The following is an 18,816-nucleotide window of genomic DNA, read 5'->3' on the forward strand; positions in this document are numbered from 1 at the left end:
AAACAATAGCTAACCTGCTGGACATACAGAACAGACAACAAGACGGGGAACCTATCAACAAAGACAGCATACGCAAACTACTGGACCTGTGCCTCACAACACACTTCACATTTAACAACCAAATATATGAACAAATCAACGGCACACCCATGGGCTCACCCATTGATGTTTCGGGCAGGAGCCCTTCACCAGGAAATTCCTGATGAAGGGCTCCTGCCTGAAACATTGATTTTCCTGCTCCTTGGATGCTGCCTGACCTGTGCTTTTCCAGCAGCACTCTAATCTTCATTCTTCTTGTACATAGTCCATTGTTTCCTGCGATAGACAGATGCCAATCCATTTATTGTAGGAATAAATTTCTATGTTACTGTTGTTCTAGCTTTTCTTGATTGAAACAAATTTTCCTTTTCAAAACCTGCAATGAATTTTGTAACTATTCTGTTTGAATTGATCATAGTTTTAGTATTCAGTATTTTTGCTAAATACATGTTATGAGAGGTGCCATTTTTCACAAAGAGCAATTGTCATTCACAGTGTGCTGTTCTATGGACTTTGGAACAGTTCCTACAGATTGGAGGGTGAAAAATACAACCCCGCTAATTTTAAAAGCGAGGGGGTGAAAAGACGGTGAATTACAGATCAGTTAACCTAACATGGTGAGGAAAGTGCTTGTGTCCATTATAAAATATGTGGTACCAGAATATTTAGAAAGCATTAATGGGATAAGACAATGCCAGCGTGGGTTATGTAAGGCAACCATGATTAACAAATCTACTGGAGTTTCTTGAAGATATAACTAGTAGAATAGATGAAAGAGAGCCAGTGGATGTTTTGTATTTAGATTTTCACACAGCTTTTTGATAAGAGACCTCAAGAGGTCAGTGAGAAAAGTTAAAGCATGTTGGATAGAGCTTACTATGTTGGTACTGAGTGAAAATTGGTTGACAGAGTAAAAATAGGGAATAAATGGATATTTCATTCAAGTGACAAACTAGGGTGTACCACAAGGATCAGGGCTTGGGTCCAGCTAGCCACAGTATATGTTATAAATGATGTGGATGAGGGAACCAAATGCAACATTTCCAAGTTTGCTGATGAGATTAAGAATTAAGAGGAAGATGCATAGAGGTTTCAGGGCGATGTAGGCAAGTTGAGTGTGTGGGCAAATGCAGTGCAACAAGGCTAAATGTGAAGTTATATGCTTCAGTGTAAAAAAAAAAGAGATGATTGTTTAAGTGGTAATATATTGGGAAGTGTGGATGTACAAAAGGATCAGTTGTCCTTGTATACCAGTCAATGAAAGTAGATAGGCAGATACAGCAAGAGGTGTATTCATCTTCTTTACAAGAAGATTCGAGTCCAGAAGTCCAGATGTCTTAGTACAGTTCTACAAGACCTTGGGGAGACCACACCTGGAGTAGTGCATGCAGTTCTGGTTTTCCTACATAAATGTACAGAAGCCTGAACACATGTACCAGCTGGTTTCAAAACAGTTATTTATCCTACTGTTGTTAGAATACGGGCGGCACGATGGCACAGTGGTTAGCACTGCTGCCTCACAGCGCCAGAGACCCGGTTTCAATTCCTGCCTCAGGCAACTGTCTGTGTGGAGTTTGCACATTCTCCCGTGTCTGCGTGGGTTTCCTCTGGGTGCTCCGGTTCCCTCCCACAGTCCAAAAATGTGCAGGTTAGGTGAATTGGCCATGCTAAATTGCCTGTAGTGTTAGGTGAAGGAGTAAATATAGGGGAATGGGTCTGGGTGGATTGCTCTTCGGAAGGTTGGTGTGGACTTGTTGGGTCGAAGGGCCTGTTTCCGCACTGTAAGTAATCTAATCTAATCTAATCTAATCTAATACTGAATGGGCTCTCAAATCTTAGCATTCGCCGGTACCTGTGTTTTGGCTTTTGCTGCTGTTTACCTGTTATTTATTTATCTATGCTATTTAACTACGTGATCTGCCTGTATTGCTCACTAGACAAAGCTTTTCACTGTGCCTCGGTACATATGACAATAAATTCAATTCAATAAATGTCTTCCTACTTGCTGTAAAGGGAGTGCAGCAGAGGTTCATCAGACTGATACGAGAGATCAGTCCTTTGAGGAGACTTTGGTTCGACTGGGCCTGTGTGTAGAAGGATGAGAGAGGAGTGATTGAAGCATAAAAAATGTTAATGGTATTAGACAGATTAGGTGCAGGGTTGATGTTTTCCCTGATTGGGGCATCCAGAACCAGAGGTCACTATCTCAGATATGGGGTAGATCATTTAGGATTGTGTTGAAGAATCACAGTAGTGAATCTGGAATTCTCTACCACAGAAGGCTGTGGATGTCAAGTCGCTGAATGCTTCAAGAAAGAGATAATGATTTGGATTTTGAAGGGGGGTATGGGAAGAATCAGCCAAGGTTATGGTGGAACAATGTGACAGGCCAAACGGCTGCCTCTTACCCCTACTGTCTTTGAATAATAAATGATTTTATGGACTGTAAAAGACACACTTCAAACTGGGGAAATAACGTTTTAATTGTACGTTGCTTTGACCAGACTCCATCTGGAGTTATGCTTTTAGATGTGGGCAGTCAATCTCCAATAGAAAACATCGACTGTCATCGGTGGAGTCGCCGAACCAAACAATTTTGCAAAATTATACCAGGACTTAAAGGGTGTCATAAACTTGGCTTTTATCCTCACTATTTTTGGAAGATTGTGGGGTGATCTAATCGAGTTGTTTGAATGATAAATAATGGACACAAAACAACAATTTCCCCTGATTGGAGAATCCAAAACAGGAAATTACAATTTAAAAATTACAGCAACATCATTTTATAGTGAAGTCAACTAAGACAGTGAAAATCCGAAACACACACACACAAAAGAGCTCTGGATGCTGTTTAGACTGAATTGTTCAAGTTTGAGATCAATATTTTTATGTTGGCTAAGGATATGGAGCAAAGTTGATTGAATGAATTTAAGGTATGAATTTGCTATGATCCAGCTGAATGGTGAAACTGGCTTGAGGGGCTGAATCAGCATCAACCATATAATTGGATGAGTCTTCCAGTGACATTTATCCACCAATAACCTGCTTATTGATGCTCAGTTTGGGTTCTGTCAGGATAACTCAACTAATTACCTCGTCACCACTTTAAACCAGACATGACACAAAAGCAGGATGCCAAAAGGAAAATGAGAACAGCTATTCTTGATCCAAAATAAATGAACAGATCGTGGAGTTACGTATTTGTTGGGAGGCACATGTTGGCCAGGACACACAAGCTCTGCTCTTCGTACTGCTGAGGGATATTTTACATCTACCTGAGAGGGCATGTAGGACCTTGTGGTATAACTTTCTGCAACAGCACAGTTGACAGGACTGCGTATTGTCTACAAGATACACTGTAATAACTTAGCAAGGATCCTTCAACAGTACTTTCCAAGCCTATGTCCTCAATCACTAGGAGGTTAAGGAAAGCAGATCTAAGGGGACACCATGACCTCCAGTCTTCGCTTCAAGCTACACTCCACGCTGACTTGGATCAACATCTCTGCTCTTTCACTGTCATTGGGCCAAAATCCTGGTGCTCCCTAACCAACAGCACTGAGTGTCCATACACCCAAGGACTGCAGCAGTTCACGGCTACTGCTTTCAACTATCTTGAATTAGAATTTATTGTCATATGAAAGTGTTCTAGGTCACCCTACTATGGCACCTATAATGACTGAAGTCACGGTAAAATCATAAGTTATAAAATTAAGTAAATATGCGGCAAGGTTCATTAGAGTCCATTTAAAGGCTCCTGGTCTCAAAGAAAACTGATCCATGGTGAGACCGACACGACGGGACAAAAACCAAAGCACTGAGATCATTGAAGAATAAACACCAGCCTAGACAATGAAGTCACATCCCATGACTGAATAAGAAACGTAAAAAATATTGGCAGGAGTACGCCATTTAGCCCTTCCAGTCTGCTCCTTGATTCAATATGATCATGACTAATCATGTCACTCAGTGCCCTGTTCCTATTTTCTCCCTTTTAATCCTAAGAACAATATCTAACTCCTTGAAAGCATTCAATGTTTTGGCCTTTCTGTAACAGAACTCTATATGCTCACCAATCTCTGGGTGAAGAAAAAATGTCGTCTCAAAATCTCCTCAAAGAGCAAAAGTAACATGTCCCAAGTTCTGCGCTGAATCATCACTCAGTGTGGTATATATGTTTAACCCTCTGGTGTAGGTGTGAACTGATGGAAGATGTACAAAGCTGACATCAATGAGGTTCAAAAGAAGACCCGTCTAATCATTACTGTTAACTCTACTGAAAAATAAGTTGGAGGCTGTTGTGTTTGTCAGAGTTTAATCACTGCAGCCTCAGCCATCACAGTAAGAGTTCCTCAACTAAGGAGCCTTCGCTCATCCATTCTTTGCTGTACCAATAATAAACCTCCATCATTAGGGAAAATGAAATAGAACTATGTGTTTGTGAGACCACTGTTCATCTCCATTTGCAATTCCTTTAATAAGATAGTCCATGCCAACCTACAGTAAAAATGAACAAATTCAGACTTGTTGACAGCATCGAGTAATACTTCCACCATACTAAGAGGTGTTTGCCTCCAAAGCCGCATTAGCTCTTCAGTCCGTGACGAGGCCAACATTGCTGAATCCTCTGCCATGAACAAGTTGGGTGCCACGATGCAGTTAGTAGAAATTTAACTGGTTTAGTATCAATACCAGAATTGCAAGAGTGAGACTGAGTAAGTTGTGACTACTCCCTCATTTCTAACAACACAATGCAAATAAAGAGTTTATCTTTTTTCCTTCTTGCATGGAGTGTGAGTATTGCTGGCAAGTCCACCGTTTGCTGCCATCCCTGATTACCCATGAAAGTGTGTGGCTTGCTCAGACTTTTCAGAGGGCAGTTAAGAGTCAACCACATTGCTTAGGGTCTGGAGTCACATATCGGCCAGATCAGCTAAGGATGGCAGATTCCTTTTTCTAAAGCATGTTTGTGAGACAGATGGGTTTTAAACGAACAATGATAGTTGTCTGGTCACCATCACTGAAGCCAGCCATATATTACAGATTTTATTAATTGAAGTTAAATTCTATCAACTACCAGAATATTTGTCAGAGATTAACACCACATCACCACTGCCCAGGTGTGTGTTTGAATGCTTAGTTGCCAGGTTCAATCCTGCCACAGTGAAACATAGGGATGACGTCACTATTTACAAAGTAGTGGTTTTCTTGATCAGTTTCATTGACGGTCTGTTAATGTCCATCCTTCCCATTAATGGCTGCTGTATATATAATCTGCAACATGTATGACCACAGCATATATTGCTGCAGCTCACTAAGTATCTTGCTTCCTGTGATGTCGTTCAGCAAATACAAAGTACCAGTTTTGCCTCACTTGCCTCCATTTTTCTCAATTGACCTGACAGTCAGAGTTCAGCATTATAATTTGCAGTGAATCCCTTCAATGAGCTCACTATTCATTTCAAGAATGTAGAGCAGTCATGCCTTCTAGTTTTAAAGGCACAGACATCTAACTTGTGTTTATGATGTTCTGCATTCCTAAAACCACACCACCTTTAATTTATGTCAACATTATAACAAAAGTTTCTGTAGTGCTTAATTATAAAGATGATTACTATATTCAACTGTGTTTTAAAGATCACTTGAGTGTCTCTGAATTAGCTGAAGGGATGTAAACAACTACAAAATCAAACAATCCACACATAAGCATTCTACATCAAACTCTTACTGCTTTCACTGGGCAGATAAATTTCAACCCAAGTTTATTTTTGAAAGTCCAGTGGTAAGAAAGGAAGATGAAACTTGAATATGTACCTCAGTCTTTTAGCATTCTGCATTCAAAATATGGTCAGAATGTTCCTTTATTTGAATTTAATGTTTTGATTTATTTAAATATTCAGCTACATTACATAGAAGTTGCAATTTGGTGTTGTCCAATTTATATTCAGTTTGATCCACAAATCTAGCAGTAATATTGAACATTTACAGTTCTTTTTTCTGCCTTTACTGTTCTGTCTTGCATTCCATCCATGTCAGACTGATGGGCGATCTGTGCAGATTACTTGCAGCTTGGAAAATGCTGTTACACGTGTGAGAGAGGCTCAAGAAAGGGAAATAAAGTGAGGGAGAGAAGGATAACTTTTTTTTGGAAAAATATAAGATAGCTTTATTTTAATTGCACAGCTGTTCTTCAAGGGAAGTAAAACCTGATTATGTGAAACTGTCAAATTCCACAATCCAGACAAAAGTCACAGGACAAAAATAGTTTCAGATCCAAGAAGCATTATAAATAGTGTGGCATCAAGGAACCTAGCAAAACTGACATCTATCGGCAAAGACTTCGCTTTTGCAGTCAAACCTAGCACATAATAATATGATTGTGGTTATTCGAGGTCAGTCATCTCAGCTCCAGGACATCTCTGCAGGAGTTCCTCAAGATGATGTCCTAGGCCCAACCATCGTCAGCTGCTTCCCTCCATCATAAGGTTTCAAGTGGGAATGTTCGCTGATGATTCCATATTGTTCAATACTATTCACAGCTCCTCAGATTCTGAAACATTCCACATTCAAATGCAACAAGATCTTGACAATATCCAGACTTGAACTGGCAAGGGGCAAGTAACATTTGTGCCACACAAATGCCAAGCTCTGTCCATCTCCAAGAAGAGATAATCTAACCACTAGTCTTTTACGTTCAATGGTGTTACTATCACTGAATCCCCCACTATCAGTATTCTTGGGTTTATCATTGACCAGAAACTCAAATGGAATCACCATGTAAAGACAGTGACTACAAGAGCAGACCAGAGGCTTGGAATACTGTGGTAAGTAACTCACCTCCTGACTCCTCAAATCTACAAGGCACAAGTCAGGAGTGTAGTGGAATACTTCGCACTTGCTCAAGAAACTCAATTTCAATCAGGACAAAGCAGACCACTTGATTGGCACCATATACAGAAGCATCCACTCCCTCCAACACCACTGACGCTCAGTAGCAGCAGTGTGTACTATCTACAAGATGCACTGCAGAAAGTTACCAAAGTTCCTTAGACAGCACCTTTTAAATTTGTACCGCATTCAGGGCAGCAAACTCATAGGAATGCATTCACCTGCAAGTTCCCATTCAAGCCACTAATCATCTTGATTGACCTGAAAATACATCACTATTCGTTCAGTGTTGCTGGGTCAAATGCCTGAAATTAACTCCTGAGGAGCATTGTGGGTCAGCTGACAGCATATAGACTGCAGCAGTTCAAGAAGACAGCTCTCCTTCTCCAAGACAACGAGGGATGGTCAACAAATGCTGGCCAGCCAGCAAAGCCCACTTCCTACAAGTAAATTACAAAAAAAAACAGATTCAATTTATAATCACTCTGTCAGGGCCATGCTCAGTAATAGTAAGTCAATGGCTTTTAGTGCAAACATTACAGTCAGTGCTATACAGGACAAAAAAAGCAGCATTTTATGTTCCAAATTAACTTCCGCTTCAGATTCTTATCTTGCCTCCCCTGGATACAGGCTAATCTTTTAACTAGGTAAAAACAATGACTGCAGATGCTGGAAACCAGATTCTGGATCAGTGGTGTTTTGTGCCATCGGCATTTATTATTTCTCTCCAGTGATGTACGGCCCACAGATTTGCAAAACTGATAGGTAAATTGCTAAAGAGGTTGTACAATGGTAATAATATGCTGATAGACTTGTTAAGTAAAATAACATTTCTCAACACACACCTCTGAGGGGAAAAAAAATGTTCTTCCAATCCAGAACAAAAAGCAGAGCGGTAACCAGTAATTGTTTTGCTATTTGGATGCAAATCAAAAAAAAAACTTGATGTGTTAAAGGTAGGTCAACGCTTCTAGAATGTTATCATGTATCATTCTGACAATCACTGCAGGAGTTCCTTAACTAAGCAACCTTGACCCACTCGTTCTCAGCGACCATGTATTTATTGTTCTGGTCAATAATTTGTGTTGTGCTTTTTCTTCCAAACTTCTGTTTTGTTGTAAATAAATCCAATCACAGCCTCCCAAAAAGGCTGAAGACCATTTTATTTCCTTCAAAGGCATTCAGAGTGGAGACAAAAATGCAACAAATTTATGTACATTGATATGCCACCACCAGTAAATCAATGAATGGTTGAATTACTGAACGGGGAGCTCTTCTTCCAGTAATGATACAGGGTTTTTGTGCATTCACTGTGACAGGCAGACAAAATGGCACCTTTGACAATGCTGCTGTAGTTTGTAATTTTTATAAAGGTTTCCTGTTGGACCAGTGTTGTACTAGTTCAGTACAGTAGTGTTTAAATGATGCATATGTTAGTAAGTGACAGTTAGCTTTTGGAATTTATTTTCAAGCTGTTTACATGAGGAATAAGGTCTCTGTCAAAATCCTGAACTGTAACAGCATGCTCTTGTTGGAATCTCTCTCTTCACTTTTGTTAGTCTTAGCAGCAATGTTAACCATGTTTTTATAGCTTGTAAATTACTCTGAGCAGTGTTGTTATACTTATCACTTAACACCTAAAGCTGGAAATTGCAGTAAGTGATGTTATGGTATTATGTTGGCATTAAATTCTTTCCCCCACTGTATTGGGAAACGAAAATGAATTAGAGCCTCCATCAAAGGAATTTCATACAAATACCCTCGGTGCTCAGACTGTGATGTCTCTACGAGTAATTTTCGGGTTTATACATGACACTTAGTGTTTTACTGAACTGTACAAAGCTTTAAAGCGTTCCATTATTTTGTTAAATCTGTATAGTTTATAAAGAACAAACTTATGTGTACAGGACACTCTATGAAATCCTCAGTATGCATCAGTGTTTCATTTGCATCAGGTGAGTTACTTTGCGTTTTGAAATTGTTCTGTCCACAAGAGCTGCAGCCAATTTGTGCTACACAAAGCCAGAGACTAATAACCAGCTCATCTGGTTTTGGTTGAGGGAGGAATGCAGACAAGAGTGCTGGGGAAACTCCCTGCTAGCTTGAATAGAACCATGGGATCTTCCACATCCACCTAAGTAAGCAGGTGGGGGCTTTGAATTAGTCGCTTATTAGACAAATGGTTCCAAGTAAATGGCACCTCTGCCAGTGCAGCACTCCCTCAATACTGCACTGGAACATCAGTCCAGCTTATGAGCTCAGGTCCTGGAGGTGGGCTGGAAATCACACTTATCAAAACTGACTTACAAGTAGTTGGCAATTGGGTTTGCCTTGCACCACACCATAAATATGTGTAACCGAATATAAGATGAAGACACACTTGAAGGGCCATGCAGCAGAATAATTTAATTCACATATTTGATACAGATTCTTCGACTTTTTTTATAATGCTGTGAAATTCTCCAGAAATTAAACCATAGTTCAAACATTCCAAACAAATTAAGAGTCAGATAAAGTGAGCTGCGCTGTGACAGAATGAGGCCAGCTTCGAAATGTAAAGGGTAACATAAAAATAAACAGAGTTGCTGAAACCTGAGCTTGTGTACTGTCGGCTTCAGCCTTCTCTTGACTGTGATGTTGTTGTTGGCAGGTGGTGGGCTGTGATCGGCAACTTGGGAGTAAAGCCAAGGAAGACAACTGTGGAGTTTGTGCAGGCACTGGTTCAACATGCAGACTTGTACGAGGACAGTCCAAGTCACACGTGTCTCCTGAAAAATGTGCGTCTCCTATTTTATATTGTTTAACATTTTTAAGTCACCTGTGTATGAGCAGAACATTTATTCTGTAACACAGTTAACATGAGATTTATTTTAAAGAGAATTATTTTGGTGCACTTTCAGCTTGTGTGCATCTCAGGGTTTCTCTTAACCCCCTCCAAAAGCCTCATGGGTAAGAGTGCTAACAGGGGTAACATTAAGCAGTAAAATAGAAAGTCCTAATATTGGTTTTCTGTGTGTGTTAACATCTCTCTGGGAAGAAGGGAATGATTAGGTTTGTGTGAAGTGATTGACAAGTCGATTGAATTGGCCTTGACATCCTGAATCCCTTCCTATTAATCAGTTCCTTCTAAAAGATATTGTGTGTCTACAAGGTAAGAAAAGGATCAAGACGAATTGACATGCATCATCTCTGTAGATGCAAGAAACCTTGAGGTTTCTTTGTCATTCAACTGGACACCAGGAAAAGTCAGTCCCTGTGGAGGAAGGGGAACAGTGGCTCAAAGTTTGTTAGCTCCTGCATTTTTATGAGATAATACACACACAGTGTTTAGCAAATGTCCGCAGTAAAATGGCTAAACAGTGGAACAAAATTTCCACTGCATTCCTGCTGAAGTTATGGCTGGAGTCCAGTGCAACTGCTCTGAAAAAGGCTGCGACTTGAAAATGTTGTGTCCCAATCCTAGTTAGGAAATTGTTGTCAGCTGTGTAAGGAGTGAGGTATTCCTACAACACTCAAGATTGGAGGGACTCCATACACTGGGAGCGACTGCTTCACTTATCCTTAAAGGCTCTCCTGTTTGTTTGTTTGAACACGGGTATGGGAAGTGAGAGAGCATGGGACTACCTCTGATGATTTTTCAAGCCAAAATATTTTGGAGCATTTTTATTATTTGGAACTAAATGGAAAGGACATTAAACACACTTTTCAAGCACTCTTAACCTGGACTTGGAATCGATTTGACAAAATGCATGCACAGCCGGTTTGTTTTTATTATGATTAAATATCGAAGAGAAAGAGAACAATTTTCTGATGACATACCTGCTGTACTGTTTTTTTGTCTTCTATCAACTTTAGTAAGTGTTTAAGATGAAGACAGCTATCACTCACCTTTGTTTGGCTAACTGTTAGCTCATTGCCTAATCTGTGAAAGGTTCCAATTTCTGAGGCACAGTGAAAGAGATGGCCAAGAGTACATTGTACAGGTAGTTTTATTTTCCACTCTAAATGGATTTCTCCACAAAAGTTATTTCAAATTTTCAAACGGAGACTCTGAGGAAAGCAGGAATGTAGCAAAGGGTAGGTAGGAGACAGAAGAAGGTGAACCTTATGGGGGTGTGAGACTGTCTCTGGCCTCTCGCTACCCACTCTAAATTGTAGCAAGAAGGAATTGGAGGGTTGGGAGGGGAGAATGGATGATTTAATTTTGAGGTAAGTAGTAAAAGAAGGAGATAAAGAAAACATTATTAAATATTTTTAATGGGACATGTCTGTCATTGGCAAGGATACAATTGATTAATCATCCTGAGTGGCCTTTGATAGCCCTGTATTCTCCTTAATGCTGTTGAGCCTCCTGAGTAGGATTGGAGTTGCACTCATCCAGGCAAGTATTCTACCAGCTTTGAGTGCTGGTAACATTAAGCAGTGCAAGATAGCAGCTCCTGATATTGGTTTTAATATCTCTCTGGAAAGCCGGGAATGATTAGGTTCGTGTGAAATGATTGAAGAGTGAATTACATTGTCCTTGACATGCCTGAGTCCCTTCCTATTCATCAGTTCCTTCGAAAAGATATTGTGTGTCTATCAGATAAGAAAAGGAAAAAGACAAATTGACATGCATCAGCTCTGTAGACACAAAAAAACTTGAGGTTTCTTTGTCATTCATCAGGACATCAGGAATAGTGATGGAAAAGATTTCAGAAGTTAGACCAACGAGAACATCCTGTGTTGAGCTGCTCTTGTGGCCATTTTATTTATGTTGCTGGTGCAGCTATGTCTGTAGTCAATAGTGATTCACAGGATGTTGATGACCGGCCTTCACTGGCACGCTATCAACCACGTTAAATTTTGCCTGTCTTCACCAATGGCTACATTTCCACTATCCACACGATGCCCTGCAGCAACTTGTGAAAGCTCCTTTGATAGCACATCCAAAAACTATGAGCTTAACTATCGGCAGACATATGAAAACACCACCACCTTCTAGCTCCCCTTCAGGTCACATACCAACCTGGCTTGGACATTATTTGCCATTCTTCCATTGTTGCTGGGTCAAAATGCTGGAAGTCCCTTTATTTATCAACGCTGTGGTTGTCCCAGCACCACACAGATGGCTGTGGTTCAAAAAGGTAGGCAATTAGTGATGCCAACCTTGAAAGCTCTGTAAGGGATTTTTAAATATCCCCTTTGAGGCAAATAAACAGAGAAGCAGAAGAGGAAAAATTGGAAACAAAAAACTTTGAGGAAAATAGCAGAAGAGAAGAGAGGGAGGAAGAAAGATCAACATAAAGTCATCTGAGCCAAGTAAGAATCAGTACAGCTCCCAAATGTCAATGTTCAGCACCAGGGAAATTACTTTAAAATATATTACAAACCAGTCTGTATTGTTCATCACACCGACTTCAGACAAACTGTAGTGTGGTACTAACTCAAAAGTAATGTTTGTAAAGTAAACAAATTACAAGTCAACAGATTGGCATAGTAACAATATATTAGAAGCAAATAAGAATGGAAAACAGTGCAGTTAGCACAAGGGAATCTCAAAGTCCTTACAGCTGGTGTTTTATCCAGCGAGCCAAGTACAAATAAGCTTTAAAATTCTAACAAATTTATCCATAATATGTGCCAATTTCCCTTTGAAATGCACTTCTTAAATATTAGGTCTAAGACCCTGTATGTGTCATTACAATTGCAGACTTCCAGACAGCCATTTCCAGTCGCTTCTGTTCAGCATCAGACTTTTGTCAGTTTGAAAGTTTTAAATTCTGAACTAATGCTTTGGTAGTGATCAGACTGAGAATTTAATGTCAAATCGTTTGGACACAATACCTTAATATTGTCCAGCGTATATCTCATGTTGCCTTTCATTGTTCTCTGCATAACGTAAAGTTGGTGACCCATGGTTCTCAGTCCTTTCACTAATGGGAACGGTCTCTCTTAATCTGCTCCATTCAGACCCTGAAGATTTTTAGCACCTCCATCAAATCTCTATTTAACATTCTGTAAAGAGAACAGCCCCACTTTCTTTAATAGATTTATAGAGTTGTACAGCACGGAAACAGACCTTCGGTCCAACTCATCCATGCCGACTAGATATCCTAAACTGATTTGGTCCTATTTGCCAACATTTGGTCCATTTCACTTTAAAACCTTCCTATCCATATACCCATCCAGATGCCTTTTAAATGTTGTAATTGTAGCTGCCTCTACCACCACCTTCTAGCAGCTTGTTCGATACATGCACTACCCTCTGTGTGTCAAAGGTTGCCCTTCAGGTCCCTTTTAAATCTTTCCCCTCTCACCTTAAACCTATGCCCTCTAGTTTTGGACTCCCCTACCCTGGAAAAAGCATCTTTGCTATTCACCCTATCCGTTACCCTCGTGATTTTATAAACCTCTGTTAGATCAGCCTCCTAATCTATTCACTTTCCGAAAACTGCCATCCCTGAAAGTATTCTTCTCACATAATTTCGACAGTTTCTCTGAAGTCTTCACATTATTCCTAAAGTACCATATCCAGAACTGGATACAGTACTCCGGCTGTGGGCAAACCAAGGTTTTTGAAACGTTTCATTAGTTCTTTGCTTTTGTGTTCTGGGTCTTAGTATTTTGTTTGCAGAATAAGGAGTTGCACATTTAAGACCGAGATGAGGAGGATTTTTTTTTCCTCAAAGGTTGGTGAATCTGAGTAGTTCTTTACCACAGAGAGCTGTTGAGGCTGGGTCATCAAGTATATTCAAGGCTGAGATGGATTTTTAATCTGTAAGGGGAATCGAGGAGAAATTATGGGGAAAAGGCAGCAAAGTGGAATTGAGGATTATCAGTGCAGCCATGATCTCATTGAATGGTGCAGCAGACTCAATGGATTTAATGGTCTATTTGACTCCTATGTTTTATGGTCTAATCCCATATACTTTGCTAACTACTTTCTCAACCTTTCCTGCCACTGCCACCTTGAGTGATTTGAGTACTCTCCTCCAGGTACCTCTGATCATGCATTCCCTTTGTATCCTTTATTTAACATTATCCTCCTCATTTTTCTTCCGTTCATACTTCTCTGCATTAAATTCCAGTCTAGTGTTTTCTTGAAATTTGCCATTACCTCTCTCTCACAATTATTTAAATGTTTGTGTAATTGACAGATTTTGGAAGTGCACACAACTCTCCAAGTCTGGGCCACTAATGTAAATAAAGAGAAGTTGTGGTCCTGATCCTGACTCTGATCAATTCCACTTTAAATCTTCCTCCAGTCTGGGGAGAAAAAAGACATTCATTAATAATTTTGTTTCTTGTCACCCGATCAACTTTGTATCCATACTGCCACTTTTATTTTATGTTTAGCATTTCTGGAAAGCCTGTTACATGGCACTTTATCAAAATCTTTAGATGTATATATGCACATCATCAACTATATTGCCCTCATCAAATCTCTCTGATGCCTCATGAAGAAGGCTCAATCAGATTAGTTAAACATTATTTACTGTTAACAAATCCGTGCTCACTCTCCTTAAAGAATCTGTACGTGTTCGAGTTGGACCGAAGGGTCTGTTTCTTTGCTGTACATCTCTATGACTCTAAGTGCATGTTAGTTTTGTCCTGAATGATTGATTATTTCTGCAAGCTTTCTTTGCCAAGTTTAACTGACAAGTTAGCAAGTCTTGACTGGCCCACATTTGCTGGGTTGCTCCTTTAAACACTTTTTCAAACAAGAGTGTGATACCAAACTTTTTTTTAATTGGCACCTTTTTGGCAAGCACTCTTCATTAACCAACAAAAACTATATTCAGCATCTTTGGGACCAGGAGTGTTCCAATTGATCAGACATTCCAGCTGATCAAGAGATCCACATAATCAATGTAAAAATACACATAAGTAATGGAAAAGTAATGCAGTGTGTATACACATCACTATTATGACCATATTTACAGAATAATTCATTTAAATAATATGCAACTTTGCCGTAAATAAAACTTACTGGCAGAGAGCCTTCTCACTTACACCCTCAATTGACTACTTGGACATAGTGGTGATCGCAATTGAACAGTAAACTTCGTGGTAGTCGAGATATATTTTGTTTGCCGGTTTATGAAGAGTGCTGGTTAAAACAAAGTTTGCTGTACCTCAAATACTGCAGTCTACCACAATTTGAGTATTTATTCTATAAATAAAGTATAACAGTGATGTGCGTATCCCCTGCATTGCATTTCTATTACTGTGTTTTTGCATTGATTTTAGGAGATGTGTTGATGTTTTTGCTTCAAAATTTTGAGGGATGTTGATGTCTCAAAGCTTCACTTAGTGTTTACTGTGATTATGCGTACCTATCTAGTCTCCAGAATATTTGATCATAGAACATGGGCGGCATGGTGGCTCAGTGGTTAGCACTGCTGCCTCATAGCACCAGGGACCTGGATTCGATTCCAGCCTTGGGTGACATTCTCCCCGTGTCTGCGTGGGTTTCCTCTGGGTGCTCCAGTTTCCTCCCACTGTCCAAAGATGTGCATGTTAGGTGAACTGGCCATGCTAAATTACCCACAGTGTTTGGTAAATTAGTCAGGGGTAAATATGGGTGGGTTACTCTGCGGAGGATCAGTTTGGACTTGTTGGGCCGCAGGGCCTGTTTCCATACTGTAGGGAATCTAATCTCATCTAATCAAAACAATACAGCGCAGAACAGGCCTTTGGCCCTCAATGTTGCGCCAACCTGTGAAGTATTCCCTCTACACTACACTACCCCATCATCATCCATGTTTAAATTTCCCTAATGTGGCTGAGTTAACTCATCTGACATTCCAAGTCCCATAGGTGCTGGTTAATAAAAATATATTTACTATATTTGAAATTCTCCCATCCTCTGGCACAGGAATGTGTATGTAAGGAGGATCGGAAGATTGCAATCAGTGCCTCTGCCATTTCTACTCCTGCTTCTCTCAATATCCTGAGGTGCTTCTCATCCCGTCCTGGTGGTTTTACGGATTTTTCTCATCTGCAGTCATTCTGAGAACCTTCTTTATCAACTTTTAATCCATCTTATCTTCCACCTCTTTCGCTGTGACCTTTTAAGCTTATCTTCTTTGATAGTAAGGAACTGCTTTATTTACTCCAGTGAGCACTGACGTTATTTATTTTATCTGTGTCACTTGAGGATGAGTAACTGCGATGTAGACAAATATAAACAGGAAGTGCTGGAAAAACTCAGGTCTGGCAGCATTTGTGAAGAGACAAACCAGGTTAATGTTTCGTGTCTGGTGTGAGTCCACATTGGAACAGTGCCCAAGCCGTCTCTTCTGTAAAGGTTATCCATGATCCCATTGAGGTTTTGCCTTCTAATCTTTGCTTCCATTTTACATGCACCCAGCTGAAATTGATCGCTAATCGATTCATTGTTATTATACTGAATTACGTTTTCTTTCCCCTAGCTGACCTAATACATATGATACTATGATCACTTTTTCCTAAGTTTTCTCCTAATGGCACTTGACCCACATCATTCCCCGGAACCAGATCCAGTATTGCCTATTTCCCGATTGAACTGGAAACATGCTTATCAAGAAAACTCTCCTGAATGCAGTTCAGAAACATTTATCCCTCTATCCTTTATTGCTATTCCAGTCTATGTTCTGAAACATACCATCATTGCAAGTAGTCTGCAATTTTTGTACCTCTCAGTATTTCAGGGTAGCAAACTCTGTAGCAAAACAATGAGGGATGCTTTGCTGAAGGAGTAGTTTGAGGAAGGATGAGATTAGTGCTGCCAAGATACGAGGGGTACAGACAGAAGAGAACCAGCCTGCTTGTTGACTCCCTTCAGAGCATCCCTATCCCTGTCCAGACCCTTCCTGACCGTCTGGGCCTCCTTGAGTCTGCGTCTTCCCCTCCACACCCATTCCCTCTGCCTCAAGCCTGTCAAACATCTCCCTGGGCTTGGTTGGACCAGATCCCCCCACACCAAGGATTCAAGCCAGAGACACTTGGCAACTTGACTTTGAATTGAAGGTTTTGGGCCACATTGGGCTTGAGTACTGGTGTCACACATGGGAGAATTTCTGGAGCATTCCACACTCTTCTCCCACCCCTCAACCTCCCATCCCAAGTGGGCAAGGGTACCACTGCTGCCACTGTCGCCCTAGACCATTTCCAGGCAGAGTCAGGCTGGAACCCTCCTCCCCAGCTCCAAATTATCTCCACCTAGCAGATTGGTGCCAGTCACTGCCACAGTGCGGCTCCCTTCTGCTTCTGTCTGCTCATGCTTTCTGCACCAGCCACTGGACAGCACAGTGAACATGGGCAGACACCAACCATGATCAGGCAGAATATTCCAGAAAAAATATCAACCTGGGAAGCCAGGAGGCAGGAAATGAAGACAAATTCCAGGAAAGTCCCAAAAAATCCAGAACAGTTGGTCACCTTGTTGTAACTTTCTTGCAAACCTACTTCTTTATATCTTTCCCACCGGTTGATTGCCTTCCTGATGATTATTATTATATTAGATTCCCTACAATGTGGAAACAGGCCTTTGGTCCAACAAGTCCACACTGACCCTCCAAAGAGTAACCCACCCAGACCCATTCCCCTACATTGATCCCTGACTAATGCACCTAACGCTATGGACAATTTAGCATAACCAATTCACCTAACCTGCACATCTTTGGCTTGTGGGAGGAAACCAGAGCACCCGGAGGAAACCCACGCAGACACGGGGAGAACGTGCAAACTCCTAAAGGGCTTTTGCCTAAAGCATCGATTTTCCTGCTCCTTGGATGCTTCCTGACCTGCTATTCTATTCCAGCACCACACTCTTGGGTCTATAGAATGTACCTAGTACTTTAATGGCATCTCTTGTATTTTAACTCCCATCAAACAAGTTCTATCCTTGATTCCTCAAGAACACCCTCTTTTCTCAGCGCCACAATATTATCCTTAATCAACACTGCCACCTCTCCGCCTTCCTTTCCTACCTTCTCTAACACCTTGTGTCCAGGAATATTTCATACCCAGTCACATGATTTTCTTTGTGTCTTGTCTCTGTCCTCACCACTGTGCTGTATGTCTGTTTGTCTTTCTGCATCTTCAGCTCATTAGTCTTACAACAGGCATTGACGTACATGCAATGTAAACGTAACTGAGACTTTATTACACCACTTCTCATTCTGACGCCACCGAACACCTTACAATTTCCATGTCTTGTTTCTGAACTCCCTGCTGAAATCAGATCAAACCACACAGTAGCACAAGCATACCTCACACAAGGATCTTTATTCTGTGCATTGGAGTGAAACCCAGTTTGCCCTGAACAGTTCCATCACCCCTATATTTGATCTGAAAAACCCAGGTTTATGAAACCACTCCCTCCCATCTCTCCTCTGTTGGATCCTGTTTGTGTTTACTAGTGCATGGCTGTAAAACATATTAATCATCTGTTTTGAATTGTTCCTTGACGATTGTGTGGAATAAATTTATCCCTTCTCACAATCTCATTCTGAAGTTGCTATAGGCATTTCCAACCAACCTGTTCAGATGTGTTTTGACACACCTCTGGAGCAGTGGGATTTGAACCTTGGCCTTCTGACCCAAAGGTCGGGACATTACCTCTGTAGCACAAGAGCCTGCCTAAAGTTAATGTGACATTTTTGGCAAAATATGTATTGAGCTTGATATACATTATCTCTTACTTCAACTCTTTCTATTGCACCTCCAGAGACCAATGCGGCCAATAAATTTGATTTTTCTTTATCATATCTTTGACTGAGCCACTGGTTTCTTGTATGGTATAGAGATAAAAGCAGCGTTTCACACAGATTGCTAAACAGTTTTATATGTTAAGTTGTTGAACTATCTAAACTGGTCAGATCCCAGATTTGATTCCTATTCTGAGTTACTGAATTTTAGTTC

General features: G+C 40.5%; 1 protein-coding gene across 4 annotated transcripts in view; it reads left to right on the forward strand.

The window, feature by feature from the left end:
- Nucleotides 1-18,816, forward strand: part of adamtsl3 (ADAMTS-like 3) — a 672,454-nt gene that overhangs the window by 362,532 nt on the left and 291,106 nt on the right. For all 4 annotated transcript variants that reach the window (XM_043677597.1, XM_043677600.1, XM_043677599.1 and 1 more), the window contains one exon: nt 9,578-9,704. In XM_043677597.1, coding sequence (XP_043533532.1) covers nt 9,578-9,704 — 127 coding nt within the window. The remainder of the gene's footprint in view (nt 1-9,577; nt 9,705-18,816) is intronic.

Source organism: Chiloscyllium plagiosum, chromosome 36 (genome assembly GCF_004010195.1).
Source record: "Chiloscyllium plagiosum isolate BGI_BamShark_2017 chromosome 36, ASM401019v2, whole genome shotgun sequence".
Classification (NCBI taxonomy): Eukaryota; Metazoa; Chordata; class Chondrichthyes; order Orectolobiformes; family Hemiscylliidae; genus Chiloscyllium; species Chiloscyllium plagiosum.